The sequence below is a fragment of the Cervus elaphus genome, chromosome 11 (genome assembly GCF_910594005.1).
Source record: "Cervus elaphus chromosome 11, mCerEla1.1, whole genome shotgun sequence".
NCBI classification, from domain to species: Eukaryota; Metazoa; Chordata; class Mammalia; order Artiodactyla; family Cervidae; genus Cervus; species Cervus elaphus.
In genome coordinates this window covers 100,101,059-100,128,905 of record NC_057825.1, presented here as the reverse complement: position 1 = coordinate 100,128,905, position 27,847 = coordinate 100,101,059, and the positions used below count along the sequence as shown (strand labels likewise).

The following is a 27,847-nucleotide window of genomic DNA, read 5'->3' as shown; positions in this document are numbered from 1 at the left end:
AAACGACCCTTCGACTGGGCAAAGCAAACTTTTAATTTGGAAACACTGCAAAGACACATGGTTTCTCCAAGTCATTTTATTAGAACATGTGAGTCAAAAGGAACTACAAAGAACATGCCTCAAAATGCTGTACACGGTTTGTGCTCGACACCTACAGACACTAGAGCCAGAGTGTGGATGGCAAGGGAGCCAGGGAAAGCAGGAGCTGGGGCGGGAGCAGGTTTCCACCACTGAGGTCCCATACGCTGTACACGTCCCTAACTCAGGCTCAGCTCTCCTCTCTGTGCAAGAGTGAAGGCCTCTGGGCTCAGTCTGAGTCACTGTCTGTCTCGGCTTCTTTCACATCCACGCTGAATTTGTACTCCTGGTCACATCCCATGTAAGCGTCACTCATGAAGTACAGGGTGTAGTTGTGGGCGCCAGTGGCCGGGGCCACGAAGTCGAGTTTCACCTGGAGAGAGCAAGCAGAACTCAGGGCCCGCTCAGATACCTGCCCCCTCTCGCAACCCGCTGGGGCCAGCCGACACACTCACCTTGGCCTTCTGCTGCAGGGTCAGCCTCTTGATGGAGATGAGACTGTTGGACTTGGCGTCTCCGATCACCACCCACCAGCCCTCTTCACGTTTCTGTAGTGACCAAAACCCAACAGTCAGTGTGTAAAACCTGATGGCTGTGACACCAGGCGAAAAGTTACAGAAACAGGAAACCAGAAAGAAGGCTTTCAAAATTTTTGTACCAAAAGATAACTGGATACAGGATTTTAAACTAAGGTTTCTCATGTGAACTCAATTTTAAGTAGACAGATGAACTCTATTGGTTCTGGCTCACTTCTTGTCCCAGAGTACCTTCTCCGGTTTAGCGCCTGACACTAGATCCAAGAATCCACTATCAGACATCTAGTCTTTGCGGCTTGCAGCTTTGAGTTCCTCAGAGACCCTTTTAGGTAAAAGGCAGACATGCCAGAGGACCAAACATGTTAACATGGAGGTGAGCCTGCCAGCAGAGCAGATCCAAAGTAGGCCTTGTGCCAGGACTTCCCTCAGCAACCAGTCACCTAAATTGCCTTAAAGCAAAAAAAAAAAACCAGACTTCCACAAAAAGCACTCACAGCCCCCAAATTAATCATCACTGCTCTAGACTTCTCTCCCCTGATGACTATATGCCCTTGCAGCACAGACCCTAGCCAATGGGCAGGGCCTCGAGAGGACCCCAGGAAGCCAGTCCCAGCACGTACCTGGGGGAAGAGAGGCGCGATCACAGGGCCCGTGACTTCCTCCTCCCGCTCCAGCTGCACCAGCACCACGACTGGCCCGCCACTGTGGGGAGACACCCGGGGCGCCGTCACAGCTGTGCCCACTGGGGGCCAACCTGGGGCGGCCCACCCGGCCCGCGTGGCTCACCTGCGGATGGCATCCTTGTCCACCACCTCGTAGGACAGTTCAATGTTGGGGTAGCGGTTACAGAAGCGGGCCACGTCCGCGATCTGGCTGTCTGACAGCTGGAGCAAGGCGTTGCGCTCTTCGTCCTCCATTTCCATGATGTCGAAAACACTCTCCACCCCCTGGGCAGGCAACAGAGAGGTCAGAAGGAGGCAGACGACCAGCAGAGGAAACTGGCCCCGGCGATGCATCCTCAGCCAGGTGACTCCGTCAGTACTCTAAACTCCCCTCCCCAGTGACTCTGGCCCAGACTCCAGCCAATGGAGAGAGTCCACTGGCTCCACAGGGTGGCCAATTTTATTCCTATGCTATCAGATCATCCAAAGAACACAGCTCACAGCAGTCAGGCTCCCTGGAGCCTTCTTGGGTAACACCTTCACAGAAGCCAAAACCGAGATGTCTCCCCTCCCACAACCAACCCCAGTGCAAGACACCTGGCCTCCAGACTTGGCCACCCAACACTCTGATGAAGGCCCAGCTCACCTTGTCTGTGCAACGCTTGATGTGCTCGGAGGTGAAGTGTGGCAGCTGTTTCAGGTAGGAGTCCTTGGACCACATGGCCTGGGTGACCATCTGGGCCAGCTCCATGGCCGCCAGGGCCGGGCTGAGCCAGCCATTGCTGGAGAGGACGTCCACACAGGCCTGGATGAGCCGGATGGCCTGCAGAGGGACAGACGAGCACACACGGGTGGGGTGGGCACTGCTGCCTCGCAGGCCACACTCAGGCCTGCACGCCCCGGACGCCTAGCCTCCATACCTTGCTGAGGATCTCCTCAGTGTCCGACTGCAGCTCAGCGCTCAGTTGCATGCGGGACAGGTGAGCCTGCAGAAGCAGGTTGGTCTTGACGTGCGGGTCGTTGAACTTAGGGTTATTCAGCTTGTGGGGGACCTTCTGGGCCAGCTGGAAAGTGGAACAGAGAGCAGTTGGTGAACGGGTGACCCTGCCTGAGACCCGTGCTCAGGCCCAAAGCACCACTAGTCCCAGGCCCACAGCCATTCCACACTCGGGGTAGACGGTGGCTGTGGGTGGTGGGGGTTGAGATGTGTGTGCAGTGTGTGAGGGAGCTCGGGGGCGGGGGAGTGGGTGTTTTCCTGACCTGACAGCGGGATCCTGTGCTCTGGGCACGGGGGCCGAGTTTCACCCGGCTCGGAAGACGCGCTCACCTGCCGCAGGAGGTTGTCTTCGTGGTGCCGGATGGGGATGTTCTCGTACTCGGCCGCGTTGGAGATGATCTCGATGAGCCCTCGCACCTTGGTCTTGGCGTTCAGGGACATGCTGAAGAGCTCTGGGAGGGGAAGGGAAGGACATGTGGGAGGAAGCAAAGCAGGCAGAGGAGAGTAGAGTCAACCGCTGGGTAGCCTGGCTCCGCCCTGCAACGCGTCCCTCTGACAAGCACACGAGGCCCTGGCAGCCTCGTCGTCTGTCATCCCCGTGGCTGCAGGCCGCCGGCCCTCACCGATGGTGGTGTAGTTGATATAATAGTAGGCGGCGATCATGCCCAGGTTCAGGGGCGCCACGTCCATCTCATCCTCAACACTGATGCACTTGGACTGCTCCAGGTCACTGAGGGTCTGCTCCACGAGCTCCGACAAGTGGTCAGACAGGTGACGATGGGAGATGCCTGTGAAGGTGAGAGGTAAGCAGGGGCGTCCCAGGGAGACGGCGAACGCGGGCTGTGCAAACCACCGGAGGATGACGCGTGCGCCACCGCCACTGACCCTGCAGGTTGTAGTAATTGGGGTTCTGCGTCATGCGGCGGTACAGGAAGGTCCAGGTGAGGTAGTCCACAGCGTCCTGCTTGTTCTCGATGGTCTTGGTGACGATCTCGGCATTGAAGTGGTCATGCATACAGTGGTCCAGGTGAGACTCCACCGGCAAAGGCTCATACAAGAACTTCTTGAAGAAATCCTATGGGAAAGAACGTCAGTGACGTTACAGTACACAGTCAATGACAGTACAGTCACAAAGGAAGGCCAAGGGCCAACGTGGCCCCTGGGCAACAGGCGCGGCTCATACAAAATGGAAGCAGCCGGCTGCACGGACAAGGGGGGCTGGGTGTGTGTGCCTGCCCCCCGCACCACGGTTATTCCCACCGTGCAGGAAGGCACTCCGAGCCCCGCCGTGAGCAGGGCATGGGGAAGACAGCGCCAGCCAGAGGGCAGGATCTCAACACACACTCGACAGCAGCAGCAAAACTCAAAGGCTACAGAATCCTATGCGGGGAAAGGCTTGTTACAAAAGCAATGTGGAAAAGAAAAGAAGACAATATAAAAAAGCAAGCAAAGACACCTATGGGAAGAGAGATTAAAGAGTCTGTCCTGAGGCCCAGGCTCGGAAGACCGCGCCAGAGGCCGGGGCTGACCTTCTTGGAGCCCTGGCACATGATGACGCAGCGCCCCTCATCATCCTGCAGAGGGCGGTTGGCATGGCCCACCATCTGCAGAACATCGTAGATGGGGTAATCCACATACCTGCAGACAGAGGAAGAAGAGGACTCAGGACGCCGCCTCCCTGAAGGTCGAAGAATAAAAGGCAGATACAGGGAGATGTGGAAAAGCACAGCAAACCTCTGTGAGTGTGCTCAGGCCCGAGTGTCACAGGCAATCTATACATCAGTTTAGTTTTCCAGTGTAAGAGTCACGACTTGTTGCTCAGGGTCTGTGAACCAAAGGTGTGAATCCATCTAACGTGTGTGTGCGTGTTCCCTCATGTCCATCTCCTTGTGACTCCATGGACTACAGCCCGCCAGGCCCCTCTGTCCATGAAATTTTCTAGGCAAGAATACTGGAGTGGGCTAACATTTCCTCTTCCAGGGGATAGTCCCGACCCAGGATCCAACCTGTGTCTCCTGCACTGGCAGGTGGACTCTTCACCACTGCGCCACCTGGGAAGTCAACCCATCTAATGCCAACAGCCAAATAACTCCATATTAAAGCATTTGATATGTAAGGCAGGCTCCCAAACCTCACAGCCATATAGTTCATGAGTGATCAAGTCCACCCCACTCAAATCCAAACATAGAAGCAGGTTCAAGCATCAAAAATAAGTCTGCACAAATAAAACCCTCGCTGGGGTGGAATCTCGGCTAGTTATTTATTTCCCTAACACCTTTTCTTCATAATAGTGACCTGGGTCTGCAGAGGTTATGCTCATCTTAGGGGAGAGGGGCCCGATCACGCACAGCACACTGCACTCACGCGTGGATCTTGCCGTTGTAGTACTGGGTGTCCATGATGATCACCAGGTGGGCGGCCACATTCATGCCCCAGCAGAGACTCCGAGAAGCGACCACCACCTGGATGGCTCCTGAGCGGCAGAGGGGAGAGGAGACTGAGCACAGGCCCCCGGGTGGGGCAGGGCCTGCTGCCTCTGGGGCAAGCCGCGGCCTCCCTGCTCCACAGCGCAGAGCTGAGTGCAAAGCGGGGCGGGGACGGCGTTTCATGACTGAGGCCGACGGTGCTACAGGGGGGTCTGCCTGCTGCTCTGCTGGGGGCTACCATGCAGGAAACGAGGTCACGCTGGAACAGACCCCCAAGCCAGACAAAGTCAGGCTCACACTCCTGCCCGACAGGCAGGCTGTGCCGACGGGAACACGCAACACCAACTCACCCACAGGCTGGCCAGTGCATGGCAGCAAAACCGGGCTCTGAGGGCGCCCCAAACCAGGCAGACTCGGGAGTCAAAGAGTGACAGATTCTGGCAGGAGCACTGCTGCTGCAGCTCCCCAAGCACTGTCAAAACACTGCTCTGCATGAAACGCCCAACGCCAACGAGAGAAAAGCCCGCAGCCACTCAAGGGAGACGCGCAGCACGGACTCCATCTCTACAGCCCAAACACCCTGCCAAGTCCCTGTCTGTGGAAAACTCGGTCCAGAGGCCAAAAGTCCAGGTCTAAAAACCCAGGTTCTGACAGAGCACGACTTTATGTGCCTGCCTGCTTTCTCCTCTACCAAGTAGGTTGTTCCACCTTCATCTCAAGGACACTGAGATAAAAGATCAAATAAAAGACGAGAAGTATTACGAAAACGATGGGCGTGCCTGCTGCCGAGAAACGTCACCCACACGCCAAAGTGTACTCCACACCCCGCGGACACCTGGAGCTGGTCTCACTGCACCGCAAGGCCTGCTCTCTACCTGAGCTGAAGAGCTGCTCCACCAAGCGCCGCTCCAGGGGGCTGAGCCCCTCGTGCAGGTAGCCCACCCCGTTCAGCAGCGTCTCCTTGAGCGTGCTATCACTCAGCTTCTCCAGGTACGGGATCAAGTCCTTCTCGGTGCAGTGCAGGAACCTGGGAGGCAGGAGCACTGACTCAGCCCGGAGCGGGCCACCCCACCGCCCCAGAGCCCCTCCCGGGGGTGCCCGCTCAGCCCCACCGCACACACAGCACCCGGCAGAGGGCCGCCCACCTCTGGCGCTGGATGTCGGCCGCACACGTGGTGAGGATGTCGATGGCGGTGAGGCGCGTCTGCTTGCGGGAGGGCACGAAGACGATGACAGGCTTCTTGGGCGAGTGCTTGGTGATGGCATGGTACACGGGCTTGGCCATGGACAGCAGGCGAGTCTGCGTGTGGCTGATGTTGAAGCCCTGAGGCCAGGGAGGGAGAGGAGGTTAGGAGCCCGGGGAAGCTGGGCAGTGGGGCCGCGCGGGAGCCAGAAGTGTGGGCCCCACCTGGATGTGCAGCTCCAAGGGCACGGGGCGCACGTTTGGGTGGAAGTTGAAGGTGGAGGTGGCGCTGCAGCCCAGCCAGTGGGCCACATCCTTCGCGTTGGAGAGCGAAGAGCTGAGAGCCACGATGCGGATGGGCCGCTCGATCTGGGAGGAGATGTAGCGCATCCGGGAACAGATGACCTCCAGGACAGGCTGCGGAGAGGGGCGACTGATCACTGCAGGCCTGGGTGCTCTGGCCTTGGCCCTGAGCACCCCGTGGGCAGCCCAACGTCCTCGAGAGGATCTCCTAATGCTCCCTTCTGATCAGGGGCTCTCCCGTCTCTGGGTGCACCTCTCCCCAGCCAATCTCCTCTAAGCTATGCTAGCCTCAAAAAAACCTACTAACAAATCTCAGGTCCTCCTCTGGAGACAAGGCGACAGGCAGAAGCTGCCCCTCATCTGGGCCCACACGTCAGGCCCAGGGCCACGGCTACACTGCGGGCCCAGCACTGCCTCTGTGTGGCGAGGCCAGCCAGCCGTACCCCATTCTCGCCCCCGATGAGGTGGACCTCGTCCACCACGAAGAGGTTGATGTTCTGCACATTCTTGCGCTGCTTCCACCGCCGGGAGAGGATGTCCCACTTCTCGGGCGTGCTGATGATGATGTTGCCTTTGCCCAAGAGCTTCAGGTCCGTGCTGGTCTCCCCCGTCAGGAGTACCACCTTCTTGCTGAGCCTATCCTGGAACTTCTCATACCAGTCCATGTATACCTGGCAGAAAGACGTCAGAGTGTCAGCATCAGTTCATTCATCTAAAGAGAAACCTGAGAGGCCGAACACAGAGACCTGTTGCCCTTTAGATCTCAACCTACTACACCAAGTGACCAGAGAGCTTTTCTTTAGAGTGCAAACCGAGGAAAATGCCCCCCAGCAGGTAAAGCCTTGCCCCAGTTGGCTCTGCACATTTTAGGGCTCAGAAAAACCTCAATCCAGACTCGCGATGAGAACGGCTTCTGGGAGAGTGCACACAGGACGCACCTGTTCGGCCAGGGCCTCCATGGGGGTGATGTAGACACAGCGGCCCTCTGAGTTTTGCAGCAGCATCCGCAGGATGGCGAACTCCGCACAGATGGTCTTCCCGCTGCCCGTGGGGGCCCCCACAAACACATTGTCGTCGCTGTTGTACACAGTGTTGAACACTGAAAATCGACAGAGAGGCAGTGTGACCCCCAGGGAGGCTCAACGGAGGCCATGTGGGAAAACCCCGCCCATCAGTCCAGAGAGGCAACCAGCAGGGGAGAGGAACTGCGGGCCTGCGCCTTCCATCCCCCTCACCTGCCCCTCCCAACGCGAGGAGCAAAGAGACCCAGGTAAGGAGCCCAGGTCCCCTGGAGGTCTGCCGGAGGACGCAGAGGCAAAACAGGCCGGGGCTCCCTCCTCGCCTCTCCGCCGGTCTTCTCAGTGACCAGGAGGCCAAACCGAACGGGACTGGCTCCCCTCCTCTACCCCTCCAAGCTCTGTCTCCAGGGGACCTTTAAATGTCCCCAAAGGAACTGCCCACCTGGAAACGCAAACACCTACCCTGGGTCTGGATGGGGTTGAAGAAAGGAAACTTATCCTGGTAGAGGCTCTCAAAGGCACTGTTTCTCAGGGCAGACACAGGCAAAGGCTGAAGGTCTAGCAGCTCGGTTGGGGGCGGGTACTTCTCTGGCAGGATCAGGTGCCGGAAAGAGACGGGCAGCTGGGTCTCACAAGCTGCCAGGAGAGAAACAGGAAGGGCTGTGAGCGCGCTGGGAATCCCAAGGCAGGTCGCGTGTCAGTCTCCCCAGCTAAGGCCAGCCCAGCACAAGGGGCCAGATCTCGTCTAACAGCCCCAAGGGGAACCTGGCCCCGGGGGCCCCGTGGAGGAGGTGCACTCACAAAGCCAGCGGTCGGACACCACACGGATGAAGTACTGAGGGGGCAGTGGCTCAAAGACGGGCACGAAGAACGTGATGAGGTGCTCGTCCTGGGCATACTTGGCCTTGAGCAGGAAGTACTCGTGGTGCAGGATCACCTCGCTGTCCACGTCCTCCACGAGAATCCAGAAGGCCTCCGACGAGCCGTGGACCTGCCCCCCGGCGCGAGGGATGGGGACGTGAGCCGAGGGGTGGGCAAGGGGGCTCAGCCCTCCCGCCCCACTCGCCGCCAGGCCCGAGACCTGCCCCCCCGCCGCGAGGGATGGGGACGTGAGCCGAGGGGTGGGCAAGGGGGCTCAGCCCTCCCGCCCCACTCGCCGCCAGGCCCGAGACCTGTCCCCCCAGCGCGAGGGATGGGGACGTGAGCCGAGGGGTGGGCAAGGGGGCTCAGCCCTCCCGCCCTACTCGCCGCCAGGCCCGAGACCTGCCCCCCCAGCGCGAGGGATGGGGACGTGAACCGAAGGGTGGGCAAGGGGGGCTCAGCCCTCCCGCCCCACTCGCCTCCAGGCCCCTGAGACCTGCCCCCCGGGGCGCCCAGCCGGACCTTCTCGTCCCACTGGAAGTCGGGTGTGATGGTCAGCTCCACCTTCAGGGTGGAGCGCGTGATTGGCTGCAGGTGCACTGACAGCTCCAGCTTGGGGAAGAGGTGGACGTACTTGTGGATGGTCTTCCCCATCTTGGGCATGCGGATGAGCTCACCTGTGAGGACACAAGGGTGCGCGTGGCTGCAGCCCAGCCTGATGGCCAGTCTGGTGGACCCGGCCCTGAGAGAAACTGGTGGGTTCCACTCCAGGCATGGGCTCTCCCCCCAACTCAGGGGCCCAGGGGATTCAAAGCTCTGAGACCAAGTGCACGGAGCCCAGCAGTAATGGGACAAGACATGTGCGCGCAGGGCTTGGGGCCAGGAATGGGGAAGCAGGCGGGCGCAGGGAGACACCTGAGCTGTACAGATGAGGAGGGAAAGACGGCTTCCCACACACCTATCTCATTGTGGTTCAGGTCGTACAGACGCTCAAAGGGGAAGTTTTTCTTCTCGATCTTCTTCACAACCTCCTCAGGGAGCTTCCGGAACTGGCGCAGAGGACACATGGACTGCCACCTATCCAGGAGGGAAACGGGACCTTCCTGGTCTCAGCTTCTCCCCAGGTGCACACATCACACATCAGAGTGTGCTCTAAGGCTTGCCCACCAGGTCCTCAGCCCGAGCACCCCCAACCCAGGACCAGATTCCAGCTCGCTGGGACTTACATGCGTTTGTCGATCATCTTGCAGAGGTTCAGGGTCTTGTCTGTAAGCTGCGCCCAGCCTCGGTTCAGGACAATTTCAAAGATGGCCCGCATCAAGCGGCCAGCCGACTGGGGAAAGAGGAAGCATCTCCTCTGTTAGGTACCCACTGTCCCCAGACCTAATGAAGCCACTCTACACACAGTTTAATCACCTCGAGCTGTGATATAATCAGCCACATCAACTCAAAAACCACGTCTCCCAGAGATGCTTGGGGACATGACAAAAATGGGGCTTGAGCTCACTGCCCAGTGAATGAACATACCGTTCACTGCGTGACTTTACAGCTTTTGGCCCATTTAGCATTTAGGATCCTAGCAAGAGTAAAGGTGCTAGTGACTTGCCCTGAAGAAAAGACAGAGTAGCTAATAAAGCCTTTGGCCATTTCTAGGTTTATTTAGGAGCCCAGCAACTATAGTGGGAAGTGCTTCTCTGCAGAAAAGCAGACACGTGGACCTCCCAGGTCTCTCTAATGACCTCACCTTCCCAAGAACTCAAGATGGGCAAAACAGAGAATCCACACCATTCACACAGCAGCCAGCAAGCCAGCTGAGGCCCAGCTCAGCATCCTTCCCCCTCGCTAGGATCAGCCTACTTTCTCCCAGATGCACACAGCACAGGGGACCATGACAGACCAGGGCAGCACAGCCCACCCTCACCTGGGTCACATAGACCATGTCAGCCATCAGCGCAAAGCCCTCCAGCTTCAGCTGCGAGATGAAAGCCTGCAGGAGCACGTTGATCTGCAAAAAGGCAAGAGGGAAGGGCGATCACTGCACCATTCACGGTGAGTAACAGTTCTGCTCCAGGCCTTCATGCCAGGTAAGATCTAAAGATCTTCATCTACAGACACTACATAATTGATATTCCATGCAAAAAGATGTGAGAAAGACACAGGGACTGGGAGAAGGGGACAGGTTGCCCAGCCCAAGCCCAAGTCCAAGGCTCACCTTTTAGAGACAAGGAAAACCACCCGACTCTGTCCCAGGCAGAGAGGAGCTGGGCTCACCTTTGCACTGGGCTCCTCAATGCTCTCCTTAACGGGGATGGGCACCCTCTCCAGCAGCTTCTGCAGCTCCAGCTTCTCCTCCTGCCACAAGCAGGAAGCGGGTCAATGAAAAGCCCAGAGATCAAGGAGAGAACCATCCGGCAACATGGTGGTGAGTACCAGCTTCCGGTTTCCACATACTGGGTGGACTCACCTCTCTCACGGTGATGTTCTTGAACTCTGAGGACAACGAGAAGACTCTGAAGAGCTCAATCTCGCTGAGGGTCGGCTTCAGCAGCTGGTTGTAGGTCTGCACGGTATCATTGGTGATGTAGTAGTGGCTGGCTATACGGCCCAGTTCTGTCACCTGTGAAGAAGGAAGACTCAATTCAAGGCCAATTGTTAACAAGCAATAACCTCTCACTGTGGACAAGAGATGCCTACAGAATGGACTCACAGCAATACAAGTGCCTGGCTCACGTGCGGGAAGAAAGACGGCACAGGGATCTCCCTGGTGGTCCAGTGGCTAAGACCCTGAGCTCCCAATGCAGGGGGCCCAGGCTCAATCCCTGGTCAGGGAACTAGATCCTGCACACCCCAGCTAAAAGATCCCCCATGGCACAACTCAAAAGATGCTACATGTTGCAACGAAGAGCCAAGATCCTGCGTGCTACAACTAAGACCTGGCACAGCCAAGCACATTTATTTATTTTTAAAGAAAGATGGCCCAATTAGCTGACCTACAGTGACCTGATGCCAGCCCAGAAAAGAGAGCACCATCAGCCACCACAGCTCAAGACGCAGAAAGGAGGCACCATCAGGTTGTACACCACTTTAGAAGCTCCTAAGTTCAAAGGGCTCAGTCCAATACTGTCTGTTTTTCTGCTCTTCCAAGCAATGGGTTAAGTAGACAGGCAGGCCTCCAATCAAGAAAGCCGTTGGAAAGACTGTCTCCAGGGGCTACAACTTTTGTGGGGATCTGTGCCTCCCTCCCTTGGCCCACTCACCTGGAAGTTGCCCGTCTTCTTGTCGTACTTGACCAGGTTGTTCTTATCCAGCATCAAAGCAGCGGTATGAACCAGATCCAATCGGCGCTGGTCTAGCAGTGGGTCTCCCTTGAGGTCATCGTGAGAGATGCCATAGAGGGTCGGGGACCGGAGCATTCGGATATACAGGTAGGCGTAACCCAGCCAGTTCACTGCATCCTATCAGAGACAGAATGTGGGTCTCTGCATGCAGAACTGATGTCCACATGAAAAGCTCTCTTGGAGGACTTCAGAGTTAATTCCCAACTATGAAAATATATCTTAGTCTCATGAATGTTCATAATATTTCATTATTTAAGAACACAGTCCTTACTGAGATTTTGGCAACAAGAGAGTCAGTCACAGACCCGAGAAGCTTGAAAGCACACTAGAAGTGGAGCCCAGGGCTGGAGGACCCCGGTGCCGATGGCCCACACCACCTCACTCCTGGTGCCCCAGCCCCTCTGGAAAAGGCAAGAGGCGCAGAGAGCACAGGCCGCCCCACCTTTGCATTCTGAACATTCCCCAGCACGATCTCCGCGTTGAGCATGTCGGGCAGCTTGGACACCATCTGGCTCTCAATGGGAAGCTGCTGGTTGAGGAGTGACAGGTAGTACTGCAGCTCTCCGTGAGAGGTGATGAGGATGCCTTCGCCCTTGGTGTCGTACTGAGGTCTTCCCGCTCGTCCCAGCATCTGGTCAGAGACAGCAATCCAGAGGGCCATGGCCACAGAGCTTCCGGCTTTTGACTCCGGACTCCTACATCACAGAACCTCACCCTCCACCTGCCATCTTTGGGGTATGCTGGCATCTTATATACAGCATGCTTTTCCCCACCAAGAATAAACTCAGAAGCTCCATACTTGCAGGATGTCCAGTGCTCCTAGTTCAGTCCAGCGCCCCTTCTCCGGACTGTACACCTGGGTGCCTTTGATGATGACAGTGTGGGCAGGGAGATTCACACCCCAAGCCAGGGTTGCTGTGGAAACTAAAACCTACAGAGGAAAGGCAAGGCAATAAGAAAAACAGACCCTGCCACCAAGGGAACATATCTGCAACATATCCTCAACTTCTCTAGGCACCCGGACTCAGGGCTTCTAGTAGGACTGAGGTGGGTCCCGTACTTGTCAATGAAACATCAGAATAAAGAGGAAAGGAGTCTTTGGGTTCCTCATCTCTTCAAGAATCATTTCAAGGCTCTAGAGACACTTAAGAGGCAGTAATGCAGACCTGTGTGAATCAAGGTTGTGCTCAGTCACTCAGTCGCGTCCAGCTCTTTGTGACCCCATGGACTGCAGCCCGCCAGGCTCTGTCCATGGGATTCCCCAGGTAAGAATACTGGAGTGGGTTGCCATGCCCTCCACCAGGGGATCTTCCCAACCCAGAGACTGAACCCAGGTCTCCCACATTGTGGGCGGATTCTTTACTGTCTGAGCCACCAGGGAAGCCCGAATCAAGGTTACTAGACAATTAAAAATACAGACTCTCCTGAGAGAAGGAATGAACAAGGTCCTGACCTTACGAGGCCTTGTGTGACAATATCTGGAGCCACCCACATCCTGGCTTTGCTGTGCGTCTCAGACGCTTTCCTAAACTTACTCAGCTTCCCTCATGCATGACAAGAAGAGTTGGGACAGGTGGTAAGGAGTTACACTGACTGTACCTACCATGACCCTCTGATCGGGAATACCTGGGCCAGAAACAGCAAAGCACCCGGCAGAAGCCCACGGCGCCATCCCCAGCGTTTCCAGTCTCCCCCGTCCGAGCTCTGCCCCCCTCACCTGAATGTGTTTATCAGCGAAAAGGTCCTCTACAAGCGTCCGGTCAACTCTGGTCATGCCCGCGTGATGAATAGCAAAGCCATAGGGCAGCAGGTCCTTCAGCTCCAGGTTCTGGGGAGCAGGCAAAGAACAGGTGAGGCGGTGAGCCTGCTGGAGGGGACTCTCCCAGAGAGGAAGCAAATCTCCTCAGCCAAGACGCTGCCCCTCGCCCAGCCCACAGAGACACAGTCACCAGGCAGCCCTGGAGGACGGCCCAGCCGACTGGGGCTGAGCCGGTGAGCAGGGAGGAGCGAGGGACCCGGGCCCGTCCCCCCTCACCTTGCACTGCTCAGCTTCTGTCCGGAGGACCTCTGTGGAGGCTGAGCCCTCTCTCAGAAACAGACCCAGCGTGTCCTTCTCCAGGCACATGTCCCGGATGGCCCTGGCTGTCTTCCCGGTCTCCTTCCGGGAGTGCACAAACACCAGTACCTGAAGAGAAGCCACAGTCGGCCACAGTCAAGAGACACCGCTCCGACAGCCACCCCCCTGGCCCCGGGGAATCGGCAGCAGGAAGCAGAGGCTGCACCATTAGCAGGCCAGAAACTGAAGTCTTGAAGAGGGGAGATGGTAGGAAGGCATACCGGCTTGGAAGCCTAACGGAGCCCTCTAGACCCTAAGCAAACAAACCTACCAAGGATGGTGACAAGGGTCCTGTTACTAGGAAACCCAACTAACTCCTAACACTTTGTCTTTAATAACAAGTTTAAATATAATATAGATGAAAATTCAGGAGTCTCAATTAAAAATTTGTGTTCAGGTATCTGATGAGATTCTAAACAGTTAAGACATATAACAGGCACTGGCCTATATAAGTGAACTTAGGAAATAAGTCTCAGTAGAAAACCAGCACCATTTTGCAGGAAATAAAGTCGTCCAAGTCTTTCTTGCCACAGAAGATTTGTCTCTTCCTCTAAATCCTTATACTTCTTTTTGAGACAAAATACAGTGTTCAATTAAAAAATTACACCACACTATCCAGCAAAATGCTCTTTCACTAAGTTTCCATTTTTATCTTTATTTTTAGAATATTTTTAGTGTAAGCCACTCAAATCTTTCATGGAAGAACCCCTGATAACCTAGATAGCAGACTGCTTATCTGTGCATGGGGATGCCTTTTCTGGGCATTTTATAATTACAGGTTCAATTTCTTTAACGGTTATAAGACGATTTATGTTTTATCTATTTCTTCAAGGCTGTTCTACTAGTTGGTAAATTCTAAGAGACTAGCTCACTTCTTTAAGGTCACCAAACGTACGTCTAAGGCTGTTCACAGTATTCCTTTAACAGCCTTTCAAATTCAAAGGTAACAGATTCTGCAGTAATATCCCGTTTCGTTTCTGGTACTGGTGATTTGCTTTGCCTCTTTCTTTGTCTCTATCAGTGCTACCCAATTATCAGTAAGTCAAAAATTCAAAGAGGTCAGGAGTGACAAGAAACCACGACAGACCTGATTTTTTCCAGCATGTTCCATGATTTTCTCATAAACAATTTCATTCATGATTTGGAAACGCTTGATGGCTTTCTTCTCCGTGATGCCCACATACGTCTGTTCTAGAGGCACTGGGCGGAAGCTAGAAGTCCAACAGTCAAATCAATGAGGATTTGGCACAAAACACTGAATAAAAAGTCCTTTTCACTGCCAGGGAGCAATATGCCTCTTTTAGGATTTCTACCACATCAAAACCAAGGGTCATTCTAAAACTTGAATCTAATAGAGCTAGCTGGCAAAGAAGGAAGACATCAGGAAGGTCACCCTGCTTAAACTTCTTCCCGTCTCTTCTTTTACCTGTTGTCAAAGTAGAAGAGGCCCTTGGCAGGATCTACACGTAGAAAGGTAGCCACATCTTCGTAGTTGGGGAGGGTGGCGCTAAGGCCAATGAGGCGGACGTCCTCCTGGGTCATTTCAATGTTCCGGATGGCCCTGGCCACCAATGCTTCCAGGACAGGACCTCTGTCATCGTGGAGAAGATGGATCTCATCCTAAGGAATGGGAGGACAGCAAATTACCTTTGGGACCGGAGAAATGAGGCCCCCTTTCCTGAGAGTAATCCCGTTTTTTAAGTACATAACTACTACTGCAAATGAAGAAGACAAGAAAAGGAATCCCAGGCCAGGGAACCTCAAAGGATGAGACAGTAGTCACCATGAAACATCCCAGCAAACACGCTCTGAGCATGAGCTGCTTTGCTCCAGTTCAGTGGAAGAATGCTTTATGGTTAGGAAAATCTGACACTTTGGGTAAAGGAATTCCTAGCTCACCTCAAAGATAAATTTCTTTACTAAAAATGAAGCTTCTGATGAGACCAAATTTGTATCAAATAAAGTTTCACCTCTGGGCAGTTATCTTTACCAAGAGCAAACAATATGAGTATCAAATAAAGAATTCACAAAGCCTAAGGCAGTGCATCCCAAATCTCAGCAGGCATGCAAAGCATATGGAAACCTTACCAAAATGCAGACTGTATTTCAGTAGGTGGGAGCGGGGCCAGGGACTCTATTTCTAACAAGACTTTGAGTGGGAGGCTCTAAGCAGGGGGTGACCAACTTCCTCTCTGAAGGCCAGAGAGTCAACACACAAGGTCTCCTTCCTGCTTTCCCAGAAAACCTCAAGGAACTACCCTCAGGCTGCCGCTCCTCCCTGGGGGCTTCTGAGTATTCAGAACACTGCACCCTGATTCCTACTCATTCCCTCTGAGAAGGGATTACTTATAAAGCCCTTACAGTTCTGGGAATACTAAGCAGCTTTTTAAATTGTCTGCTTATATTTATTTCAAAGTATTTCAGGCATAAAAACCCACAAACGATACGGCAGACACCATGCCCCTCCTGGGAAGTGCTTCCCCTTAGTGCAAATCCTCACTCAGCAGTAAGAGCAATGCCGCAACAGCTGCCATCACCAAGGCCAGGGACTGGAGGACAGGCACCGCAGGAACACTGAGCGCGAGGGCCCGGCAAGCCCTCCCCGGCTGGCTGGTCTCCACGTGCCCACAAGGACGCCCTGCTCACCAGGATGATGAGCCGCACGAGCTGGGTGTAGGTGCGTTCCCCGCCCTTGCGGGTAATGATGTCCCACTTCTCGGGGGTGCAGACGATGATCTGGGTGGCACTGATCTCCTCCTTACACAGCTGGTGGTCGCCAGTCAGCTCCGCAACAGTGATGCCGTATGTGGCCAGGCGCTGGGGAGGAAAGGCACGTCAGGCAAGAACGCTGGGGCGGGGTGGGGGTGGGGTGGGGTGGGGTGGGGGGGCTGGACTCCACACTCCGTGAAGTCTGAGTGCGGGGGTTAGAGGCAGGCATCAGCCCTTCAGAGAATATCAAGTGTATGAGATCAGTGATATGAACGCTTATTTCTAAAACAAATCTGGAACTTCCCTAGTGCTCCAGTGGTTTAGACTCTGTGCTCCCACTGCAGGGGGGCTGGGTTCGATCCTGGTCGGGGAACTAAGATCCCACATGCCACACAGCATGGTCAAAAAATAAAAATTAGTAAAATAATAAAAAGATTCTCTGGGGGCTCTACACACAAGAGGGGGAAATGAAAGCTTATAGAAAACAGACCTGGAGTAACTTCAGGTCTGTTACCAAGCACTCATGTGAGTGTTTCATAAATATTCCAATAATGCAAATGATACCAACTGCAGAAAATGGCTAAGAAGAAATTAGAAAAATAGTAAACCCTTGTTAAAACCCAAAACAGACCCAGGATTTCTTTCTTCATAAACACTCTTTCTGGGTCAAGCTCCACCTTTGAAGGAAGAAAGAAATACCACATGAGGAGTTCTGGAGATGCAACAAGAATGTAAGGCGAGAAGCAGAGAAGCACCAGAGCTGTCCCCAGGACTTTGAGAGCTGCACCCAACACCTTCTGGAGGGAAGTTCTACCCTCTTACTTTTCCAAAACTGCCCACCATCTCCTGCACCAGAGACCGCATGGGGGCGATGTAGATGATCTTGAAGTCATCCACGTTGATGGTGCCGTCCATGTTAATGTGCTTCCCTATCTCCCGGAGCATACACATCAGAGCCACGTTGGTCTTCCCGGCACCCTAGAGACAGGGACAAGAAGGCCTGTGTACCTAGTATACTCACGGCCCCAACTTCTAAGGGCTTATGGCCAAAACAAAGTGTGTCCGGGGAATTTTATCTTACCATTTAGTACCTCTTCCACCAAAGGATATAGAATTAAGGAGTAAGGATGGGGAGAAACAATCTTGGCACCTAAAATACACACCGCGCTCCACAAGAAAAAGGGAGGCAGGGCAGTGCTTACTGTAGGAGCGCAGAGCAGCAGATTTTCATCCGTCTCCAGGGCGGCACGGTAGAGCTTACTCTGGATCCGATTCAGCGTTTTGAAGCCCTCAAAGCCAGCCTGGGCATACTTGGGCAGCTTCTCCACTGGAAGAAGTTGCTAGAAAAAAGAAATGCCGTGCACATCTTATTAACATCCCTGAGCAGACCGTGGCTTTGCAAGATTACATTTCCTGGAAAGCTCCATGTGTAACTCTCCTCTGAAGGCCAGACCAGAGAGATCAACACTGTCCCCTGGGCTCAAAACCAAAATGGGAAAACCCTGCAGCAGCTTCCACTTCTGGAATAAACCCACAAGACAAATAAAATCTACAAGACAAGGACACATGGAAACGGTTGCAACACAAACTGGAAGGGAGGCAAAGTGAGCAGAAAACTGAGAACAGCAATGCCCTCACTTCTTCAGAGCCGAAGGGCTTGGGCTTCAGGGCAGGCACGTGCACCTCTTCGTAGCCCTTGCGCTGGCGCCGGAAGGACCCGTCAGGAAGCTGGCAGCGCTTGTTGGCCATAAAGTGGCTCCCCTGGGTAAATACAAGGTCCTCCAAGTCCAGAACCTGCCGCGGAGCCAGTGCCTGGGAGCATATCAAGGACAAGAACACACAGGAGTTAAGTGAGCTGCACAAACGAGTCTCTACCCTCCATGGCTTTGGACATGACCCTGGTCCTACCTCTCCGCCCTGGTCCAGATCCATGGTTTCCAGGTCCGTGTCCATCCGGGACTGACGCACTCGCTCTCTGCGGGACCGTTCCTCCTGGGGTGGGGAAGACAGAAACAATGGCAACGGTTCACCACCACCCCAGCTTCTTATTCATTTCAGTCCCTTAACTGAACTTGGCTCACAGGTCAAGTCACTAGCAAGTCCTGAAACAGACAGATGGCCCTTTATGTTCAGACACCTGCCATGGGGACCACCAGAATGACGGTATCAAATCACTTACAAGGGACTATACACGGTCTAGAGGTCTCAAAAGTCAACATTCAACACCCAGCGCCAAGGGCTGCCCTGAGGGGTAGAGTGTGGGTTCTGTGTTCAGCAAACACCTGCTGTGCTGCTGCGCTGTCAGCAGGCACGACTTAGCGTGTGGACAGACGGCAGAAGGCCTAGGTCCTGGTGATGACAGCGACAGGTCAGCGGTCTCTCAACCACACCAGCGTGCAGGCCTTGACTCCATTCTGTACCGATGACCACACTCAGAGCATCTGGAGAAATACTTCACTTCTTCACCTTCCTCCTTTAATAGGAATTTGGCTTTATGCTGTAATCTTCTAACTGGTGTCTCTTTTCCAAAGCAAACACTCTAGCTCAGCAATCGGAGAGGCAGACAACCCAGCCCTCACCCGGATCAGATCCTCCTTCTCCGTTTCGTGCAGCTGGTAGAGGAACTTGGACAGCTCTGGGTCAGCCTCCATCTTTCCCATGATCCTCTCCTTCTCGGCTTCACTCTGTGCGCTGGCCAGCAAGGTACAGTACAAAACTGCCAGCAACCAAAGGGAAAAGGGGAGGTGAGATAAAAAAACAGCCTTCAGCCTCGGGGTAGAGACAGAAATAACCACGTGAGGCTGTGAGAGCAACACAACCTCCATCTCTCTCTCTCTCACACACACCCACAGACACACACAGAAGGGTCCACAATCTACTCACTCATCATCCTGTGTTGCCGCAACACCTTGATAAAATCAAAAGTATTGAAACCAAGGAGCAGAACCAGCTGGTTCTCACACTCCCGGTCGTCGCTGGCTGTCTGCAAAGAGAAGGTAACACCACGATTAAGGCCACAGCCACCGGCTTCCTACACTGCCCCATCTCCTAAGCTACACAGGACACAAAAACAGTATCCTGGCCGTACCTTCAAAATCTCCAACACCTCATCTGCCTTCTTCTGTGACACAATGGCATCATCGTAGAAGCGACTGAGCTGCCGCTGAAGCCAAAAGGCATCAATGTCCCGAGGGTGCAGATCCTTCTTCTTGGAACTCATCAGTTCCCCTGAGGCCACAAGCTATGAAGGAACCAGGCACTGGGCTCACCCTGTTGCCCTCTGCCCCAAGCGCTTTCTCATGGTCCTGCAACAAAGCTCTGCAGCCTACTCACAGCCTACCCTCTTCTGAGGGCTTTCTGATGGGAAGCACAGGGCGGGGGGAACTCTGCTGTATCGAATTCAGAAGCACACCAACCCAAGATTTCATCAACACATGCCTTTAAGAAGCAGGGTGCATCGACATATGTACAATACACGGGTAACACAGACAGCTAGTGGGACACTGCTGTCGAGGACAGGCGTTCAGCTCTGCTCTGTGATGACCTGGGGGGGGCGGGGGGGATGGGATGTGGGGTGGGAGCAAGGCTCAAGAGGGAGGGGACATATGTACACATGTACCTGATTCACGCTGCTGTAGAGCAGAAACGAATACAACATTGTAAAGCGATTATCTTCCAATTAAAATAAATAAACCACTTACATGGCAGGGGAGGAAAGTGACTGAAATCTGGCGAAAATCAAGACACTACACATTTATTACAGCTCGCCCTATAAAAGCGCAGCTCAATAATCACTACATAAGAGGACCAAAGTACGGGGAAAAGTGCTACACCCAGAATCAACCTGCACTGCGGCAACAGGCAGGAGTAATCTATACTCACGTTAGCTGAGAGGGTGCAGCGCACCACGGCCTCGTCCCCTTCCATGTCATCGTCAGATGCCTCTTCACGAACCTCCCCGTACACATCTTCATCACCTTCCTGTGCGAAGAGCCCAACCCCAGCGCGTGATCTGAAGCTGATCCTGGCATCCCCACAGAACCTCTCCCTGGCGTCTCACTTAAAAGCGCGCTCCAGGGTCAGAGCAAAGGCGTCTGTGGTGAAACCAACAGCTTACAGGAAGCAGGGTCAGCCTCACTTCAGAGCACACTCAATGGGGGTAATACAGAAGCACGCACGGGAAAGCACACAGTGACCAGCACACTTCGCTTGCTCACTACTGTCTTTACTCACACTGTACTGTGTGCCGAGCACAGGGTCGTGGTAAAAGCAAGTCCCGGATAATAAGCATTTATTCAAAGAATAAATGCTGTCAGCAAAGCATTCTTTCAATTTGTTGCTACTTGCAACCATAAAATCCTACTAACTCTATTGCAGAAGGAGGCTTAGCAGTCTTCTGTTTCAATCATCTCATCTGATAGATGGGGACACTGAAGCAAAATGACCTGAGATACACGACCAAAACTCAGCCCTCTTGGCTCCCAGGTCAGTGCTCTCTCCTCTGACTCTCCTGTGCAATCCCTTCTTCCTGTCCTAGTTTATGATACTGCAAAGTCAGCATCAATGATCAGGAGCCAAACACACCCACCAAGAACTCGAATGCAACTCTGCACATTTTTTTCAAGTGTTCCACTGGTTCCTATTTTTACTTCTATTCAAGAAATCCTAATTAGATGGTAAACCTCATCTGCTGCTGCAACTGTTACTGAAACAACCACACACAAAATACAGGCGCATTTTTGGGCAAAGGCGCATCCTTGTGAAACTGGCAGTAGTGCTGAGAAGAAGAGAACTAACACAAAGGTGAAAAAGCACTAATTCCACAATGAAATATACACTGTACTTATCTTTCTTCTTTTTGCTGATCCACTGGGTTTACCCTCAGTTATCATACAATTAATACAAGTTCAAATTGCTTTATAATATCAAAAGATAACCACAACAATTTCTTAATAAAATACCATTTGTGCCGAAGTTTGACATCCATACAATACCATAAAACTTATCTGACTTAACTTAGGTAGCTTCTTTACACTAGAAGTGGTCCCCTCACCATAACAATTTAAAAAACACTGTCTGGGTTTGTTTATCACTTACCTCCTCATCAGACTCAAACTGTACATTCACACCATATGTCTCATCAATGTTGTCGTCTGAAACAGTGAGGGATTAGGAAAAGAGGACAAGGAACAGTTAGTAAAATGAGGCACTTAGAAGCTAATTTCCTCCTTAACTGCCTGACATGCCTCTCCTCAGGTCAGACCTAAGGTCTAAAGACTGACGGGCAAATGATCAACAACAGAGGGCCTCCTGTGCTGCCGCCACGAGGCTTGCTCCAACCTGCCAGCTTCGGACACAGCTCCGCTCTGCCTCCTCAACCACTTGCACCCCACCCCCATCCAGGCGCTGTCCAGGTTTTCTCCCACGTTCCATACAATAAAAGGGTCTCAGAGTAAGAAATGGTGACTGGAATCTAGGGATTATGCTACCCACCAATCATAACTCCTCCAAAAACACCAAATAGGATATGGGACCCTTTCAAGGCATCTTTCAGCTGCTTTCATGACTGAGGCTAGAAGATCATGTTGAACGGTCAACAAGCAGCCAGGTGACATGGTCTGGACACCAAGAGCTCCTTACCCATATTCTGGATCTCCTTGTCTCCACCATAGTCTGTGATCTTTTTGCCCAAGTTTACTAGCACATGGTATCTGGTATCATCTGTCTGACCCAGCAGCAGATCAATCTCCTTTCTCCTTTCCTTGTCCCGAAGCTTTTCATTCTTTAGAACAGCGAGAACTTCATCTGCTGCCCCACAAAGGATATCACGTGGCTGGAGGCAAAAAACAAAATTATTTAGAAAGAAGAGACCAGGACAAAGAACATCAGTGATGAGCTTCACACGACAACAGGACGCGGAGCCGCATGTTTCTTAACGCCTGCACACCAGGCTCTGAGCAATTTCACTAACGTGAACTTAAAATGTTGCCAAAGGAGATCCCTCTGTTTCAAAACAAGACTACATTCAAAAAAAGAAGGGGGACTTCCCTGGTGGTCAAGTGGTTGGGACGCCACACTTCCACTGCAGGGAGAAAGGGTTCAACCCCTGGCTGGGGAATTAAGATCCCACAAGCCATACAATGTAGCCAAAAATAAATTAAAAAAAAAAAAAAAAGACACAGCTTGCACAGCTGTCTGCCACATTCCTCTAGATGACAGAGACACTTGGCAGTCCTGGCCTGGCCCGCCAAGCTTTTGGTAATTCCTTCTCCTCACCTCCTCTAGCAACCACCTCAACCAGGGTCTCAGAGACTCACAGAGGGCCTTAATCTAATCACGGACAATCTTAAAGAGCGCAAATTCCAGATACAGACTACCTGGGCTCATACCCTAGCTCTGCCAAACACTACTTCCATGACTTAGGGAAAGTTAACTTAAGTATTCTTTGCCTCACATCTCTCCTGCAAAATAAAAAATGAATATTAATAGCACCTAGTCACAGAACTAACAAGACTGAAAGAGAGAACACACATAAAGTGCTACTCATGTAAAGTAAACATCAGCCACTTCTGCATATTGGTACAGCCCACACAGGAAAATCCACAAATAAGGTTCCTCTGGGGGCCTTCTGGCTGTGACTTCCTCCCTCTCCAAAGAAACGTGGCTTCACCCTCTGGCTGCCTCACCTGGTCCCCAAGGGCAGCCTGGATGAAACTGAGCAGCACTTCATAAGTCTCCCGGGTCTCCTTGGTCTTGGGCTTATAGATGATGCCCACCATCTCGTCGATGCCCTCTGAGAGCAGAGTATAACCCTTCATCTTGTTGATGTCGTGCCGGTCCTCATCACGCTTTCTTCGCCTAACAAGCACATCGTATGACATTGAACAGGTAGAACATTCCCGGTTAATGGTGAGACTAAGGCAAGCCCACCCTCCTCTTCTCAGCTTCATGATTCACAGGTAGTATTTAAAACCACAAACATGTGCCCCAGCAAATGATTCCCATTTGGCCTTGATCACGTGCAGGAGTACTTCTTTATGGGAACCCAGTTAAGAGCAAGGGAATCCCCTGTAATCCTCTCACTAGATGGCACTACCTGCTACATGAGACATCCTCCCCATTCATTTAAAGAGACAACCCTTTCTACTTTGTATGACAATATTATAAGATTGGATTGGACTAGTTTTCATCGCTCAGACACATCTTCCTTTCCCAGCCAGGGAACTGAAGCTCCAAAGGAATCTACTGCCATTGATTCCTGGAAAAGAAGTCATACTCTGCAAAGTGGAAGACCAATGATACATAACTCATCTCAAATATAACTGCTTTAATCAAAACTGGACCTACGAATTTTTGAGACTTCATCATGGGACAAATGATGATCAGGTTCGAAGGGTAACTGTGAGATAAGTTCAATGATTCTTTAAAGTTTGGAAAAATATCACCTTCTCCCAAAGTAAAAAACCAAACAAACCCTAACCCTAACTCAAAAAAAGCAAAACAAAACACCAGCCTTTCATGCTCGAATGGTAGTTTATAACAACAAAAGAAAAGGCAGGCAAGAGCAAACGAAAGTAGTAGTGGAAAGTTAATAATAGAAAAAAAGAGTTACTGTGACAAGAGTTTACCAAGAGTCTTGAAAATACCATGAAGAAAATTAAGATCTCTCTATGGATGAGAAACACATGCTGGAAAAGGGTCTAAAAGTTGTTTTCCACTTCAGGCCAAAGAATCTCAATTCTTATGTTTTTACCTTCAGTGAGTTGTCTTAACGCCACTGGTGGCTCAGCTGTCATCAAGCAATTGAACAAACCACTGCTCAAACACCAAGTGAAAATGGAGTCTGCATCTGAAGAAAAGTCATTTTTTCCCTTTGTTACTCACTTAGCTCTTCTTTCCTCTTGCATCTGTGGTTTGGTTCGTTGAGCCTTATCTCCCATCCGGGTGCCCTCCAACTTCCCAACCAGGGATAGCACTTCTCCTGTGGGTTCATCCCGGCGGGTCCGGTCAATGAGAGAGCGGTCAGCTTGGAGGACAAGATTCGAGTTCTGCAAAGACCACAATATTATTGAAGCTCTGAGGTAAGCAGGACTCAATTCCTATATCACAGGGATACCAGCTGACAACAAAGGAAGAATCGGAACGACTAAGCATGGATAATCACTAGTCGGAATAAAAAGATGTTTTCCTTGAGAAGCGCGTCGTATAATCGCGCATGAGCAAAGGGCAAACAAATAAATATATCAATCACTGCTTCTAACACTGCTCATAACTCCCACCTGGGAAAAGTGTCGGGCACGTTGGGGAGGACACATGGAAGGGGGCGGGAAGAGCGCTGACGGGACCGGGACAAACACTCCTAGCAGAGCTCTTAGCCCATCCCGGTAAGAGCTGAGCCCCAATCACCAGTGGGGTTATTCATATCGCCGTGTACCCCCACCTTCGCCGGGTTCTGATTTCTCCTCTGCTTTCGCGGTTCTCTCGTAGACCTTTAGACTGAAAACTCCCTTCCTCAGCCTCCCTCTCCCTATCGGACTCCCCCGCCCAGAGCCCTCCGCCGAGCCCATACGCACCGCTTTGTACTCGTATTGCAGGCTACGGGCGGTTACATCCGCCATGGCCGCGGCTGCTCAAGAGTCTCAGAGCTCCGCTCCCCGAACCACACGCTACAAACGGTCGCCGATCTCCGCTACCACCGTGCCGGAACGACGCCTGAGAGACGCACTGCAGCTGAAAGAGAGCGATAGGCTCCCTTCCGCTTCCAGGTCGGGCGCCGGAAGTGCAGGCGGGAAATAGACCGGGCGTGTGCGCTCCGGTTTGGGACCGGCGAATCCTGGTACCCTCGAAAGATGGTTCCGGAACCACGGCCCGTACTCTCCTGGGCTCTGGCCTTCGGCTCCCAAAGACTTCCCACACCAGAGCGAAACGTATGGCTGCTTAGCACCCTATCCTGTCCCAAGTGCTTTTCTAACCCCTTCTTCCTCTGGTAACAGTTCTATGAGCTATGCAGGCAGGGAGGGGCTAATGAGCCGGATTTCTAGCTGAGGAAACTCTCGCACCTTACAAGAGACTGAACCGTGCGTGTGCGTGTGCGTGTGTGTGTGTATTATCTTTCTTTCGGTTTTTCCTCTGTATGAAACAATTCATACAAAGCTCTGTTCCTCACCTGCCCCCACCTAGAACCCATGCTTCTGCGACCTTCGTTCTGGGCACCCAGGCGACTCCCCTTTGCCCCCAAATGCTTGTCACATTCTGCAGCAGGGCCCTTTCCAAGGCCCCAGGAACATCAGTGAAGGAAGTAGCTGCCCTCCTGCCAGGGCCAACTCGTTGAAGACAGTGACTTAATTTCTTCTCCAACAATGAAGTGCCCCCCCCCCCACCCCGTGCCACGGAGAGGGGCAAGAGGCATCCCTGCCCTCCTACCACTAGTCAACAAGTTCTACTCTGTAAAGAAGACCCTGATGCTGGGAAAGATTGAGGGCAGGAGGAGAAAGGTTAGCTACAGAGGATGAGATGGTTGGACGGCATCACCAACTCAATGGACATGAGTTTGCACAAACTCGGGGACAGAGTGAAGGATAAGGAAGCCTGACACGCTGCTGTCCATGGGATTGCAAAGAGTCAGACACGAACAAGACTGAACAAGAACAATTCTGTGGAATGGTGATGAAGAGCTGAATGGTTACTTAGAGCCTGTTTGCCTTTAAAAAAAATTTTTTTTATTAACTTTACATTCGCAGAAGAATTGATGCTTTTGAACTATGGTGTTGGAGAAGACTCTTGAGAGTCCCTTGGACTGCAAAGAGATCCAACGAGTCCATCCTAAAGGAGATTAATCCTGGGTGTCCATTGGAAGGACTGATGTTAAAGCTGAAACTCCAATACTTTGGCCACCTGATGCGAAGAGCAGACTCATTTGAAAAGACCCTGATGCTGGGGAAAATTGAGGGCGGAAGGAGAAGGGGACGACAGAGGATGAAATGGTTGGATGGCATCACTGACTCAATGGGCATGAGTTTGGGTAAACTCCAGGAGTTGCTGATGAACAGGGAGGCCTGGCATGCTGCGGCAATTCATGGGGTCGCAAAGAGTCGGACATGACTGAGCGACTGAACTGAACTTTACATTTTTCCATGCAAATGGGTGAAACTTTACTGTTGACAGAAACTTAGGTTGTGTGCCAAGGCAATCTCCAATTAGAAGCTGGTATCACAGAACTCACCTGACACATGGAAATTACATACGGGTCACAGAAAACAGATCAGTAAAGGCATTATCAGGAAAATGCAAGGAAAAAGAGAACAACAGTGGGAATCGCAGTAATAATCTCATGGAAATGACAGGAGCCAGGGCATAAGGCAAAATTCATCATGATGGTCATGGTGATTAGAGAGCGCCCCCATAAGGATATGCAGACAATTTCTGAATTGCAGTTCCCAAGGTTTTCTCCTGATTTCTCTCATCTCTTCCATGAACACTTCCATATCATCTCCATCTCCATGCATCCCATTGTTGACCTGCCTATTGGGTATGGCCCATCAGGCTTCCCAGGTGGCACTAGTGGTAAAGAACCCTCCTGCCAATTCAGGAGACATAGGGACATGGGTTTGATCCTTGGGTCAGGAAGATCCCCTGGAGGAGAGCATGGCAACCCACTCCACTATTCTTGCCTGGAGAATCCCATGGACAGAGGAGCCTGGCAGGCTATGGTCCATAGGGTCGCAAAGAGTCAGACTCGACTTAGTATGCTCGCACACTGGGAATTAGGGGCAAGTCTGCAAGCCTGTCCCCATCTATGATTTCTTTCTGGCTGGTGGCCTTCACCCCCTCCCAAAGGGTGGCCTTCTCCGTTCTGCACTGGCTGCTCCATGTCTTCGTTTCCCTGGTGGATATATGCCATGATGGGATTTTTTTCCCCCCTTGGTTATTTTTCTGGGCCTATCCTCACTGTCTCCTGCTCCTTCCAATTCTCACCTCAAGTGTGCTGCTATCACATTTAGTTTCGTAGACCTGCTCAGCTTGCCCCGGCCTGATGCCAACCCACTGTGTGCAGGGCAGCGGGGAGCTTGTACCCAGACAGGAATTGCCGGTTTGCTTTTGAAAAATGAATTAAAGGAGGCTTAAGGAATTCATCCTCAATGGCCACCTGCTGGGCCAAAATTGGACCTATGGAGATATTTTGACTCACTATTGGTGCCTTATTTAAAAATTGGGATAGTTCACACCATGTGGATTTCTGGGACCTAGGGAAGAGTCAGAATACCAGCCACATGAGACACACATCCCTACATGGTTGCTTGCCCAGTGCTAACCAGCAGCTGCACCCTTAGAGGGTGCACATGCTTCTCTCACAAAACTTGTTTTCTTTCTCTTGAATCCCTCACTCCTTGGTGTTAGCTGCCTGGCCCCCGTAGGCAAGGAATTTGCAGCCCTGACTGTGTTTTGATCTATCTAACTGGGTCTTCCAAGGGACAGTCAAGTCCTGTGACAGCTCTGCTCCTCAGCAGCTGTGTGACTTGTAGCTACCTTGTCTCTTTAGGTGAGTGTCATTTTGTCATCCTTAAAATTCAGGCAAGGGCCTTCCCTGGTGGTCCAATGGCTAAGACTCTGCCCTCCTGA

The 27,847-nt window shown here is 52.5% G+C and overlaps 1 protein-coding gene and 1 pseudogene across 1 annotated transcript; both read right to left on the bottom strand.

Moving 5' to 3' along the window:
- Window positions 1–61: 61 nt before the first annotated feature.
- On the bottom strand, window positions 62–24,996 carry SNRNP200 (small nuclear ribonucleoprotein U5 subunit 200). Its single transcript, XM_043918717.1, has 45 exons — window positions 24,802–24,996; window positions 24,113–24,276; window positions 22,915–23,086; window positions 21,869–22,061; window positions 21,326–21,381; window positions 20,111–20,209; window positions 19,317–19,469; window positions 19,112–19,211; window positions 18,808–18,944; window positions 18,137–18,220; window positions 17,867–18,040; window positions 17,431–17,568; window positions 17,051–17,206; window positions 16,166–16,336; window positions 14,946–15,139; window positions 14,607–14,730; window positions 13,439–13,588; window positions 13,121–13,231; window positions 12,203–12,334; window positions 11,846–12,034; window positions 11,323–11,520; window positions 10,530–10,682; window positions 10,337–10,417; window positions 9,987–10,070; window positions 9,292–9,398; window positions 9,024–9,142; window positions 8,588–8,742; window positions 8,006–8,195; window positions 7,667–7,840; window positions 7,124–7,284; window positions 6,629–6,856; window positions 6,108–6,299; window positions 5,845–6,023; window positions 5,575–5,726; window positions 4,638–4,746; window positions 3,803–3,911; window positions 3,159–3,348; window positions 2,897–3,061; window positions 2,604–2,725; window positions 2,197–2,340; window positions 1,923–2,099; window positions 1,401–1,561; window positions 1,235–1,316; window positions 534–626; window positions 62–451 (listed from the first exon to the last, which is right to left on the bottom strand). Exons 1-45 carry the CDS (start codon window positions 24,844–24,846, stop codon window positions 308–310), a joined length of 6,411 nt encoding a protein of 2,136 aa, XP_043774652.1. The 5' UTR covers window positions 24,847–24,996; the 3' UTR covers window positions 62–307.
- Window positions 24,997–26,414: 1,418 nt separating this feature from the next.
- LOC122704031 lies at window positions 26,415–27,328 on the bottom strand (annotated as a pseudogene).
- Between the last annotated feature and the right edge of the window lie 519 nt (window positions 27,329–27,847).

What these genes read in the sequence shown, in the direction of transcription:
- SNRNP200 (XM_043918717.1), bottom strand. Translation starts at nt 24,846, where the DNA reads ATGGCGGATGTAACCGCCCGTAGCCTGCAATACGAGTACAAAGCG. An exon ending in TTGAGGAGCCCAGTGCAAAG is followed by an intron (nt 10,071 to 10,336) that starts GTGAGCCCAGCT and finishes GCCTTTTTGCAG; the next exon opens with ATCAACGTGCTCCTGCAGGC. An exon ending in TACAACGGCAAGATCCACGC is followed by an intron (nt 3,912 to 4,637) that starts GTGAGTGCAGTG and finishes CTCTGTCTGCAG; the next exon opens with GTATGTGGATTACCCCATCT.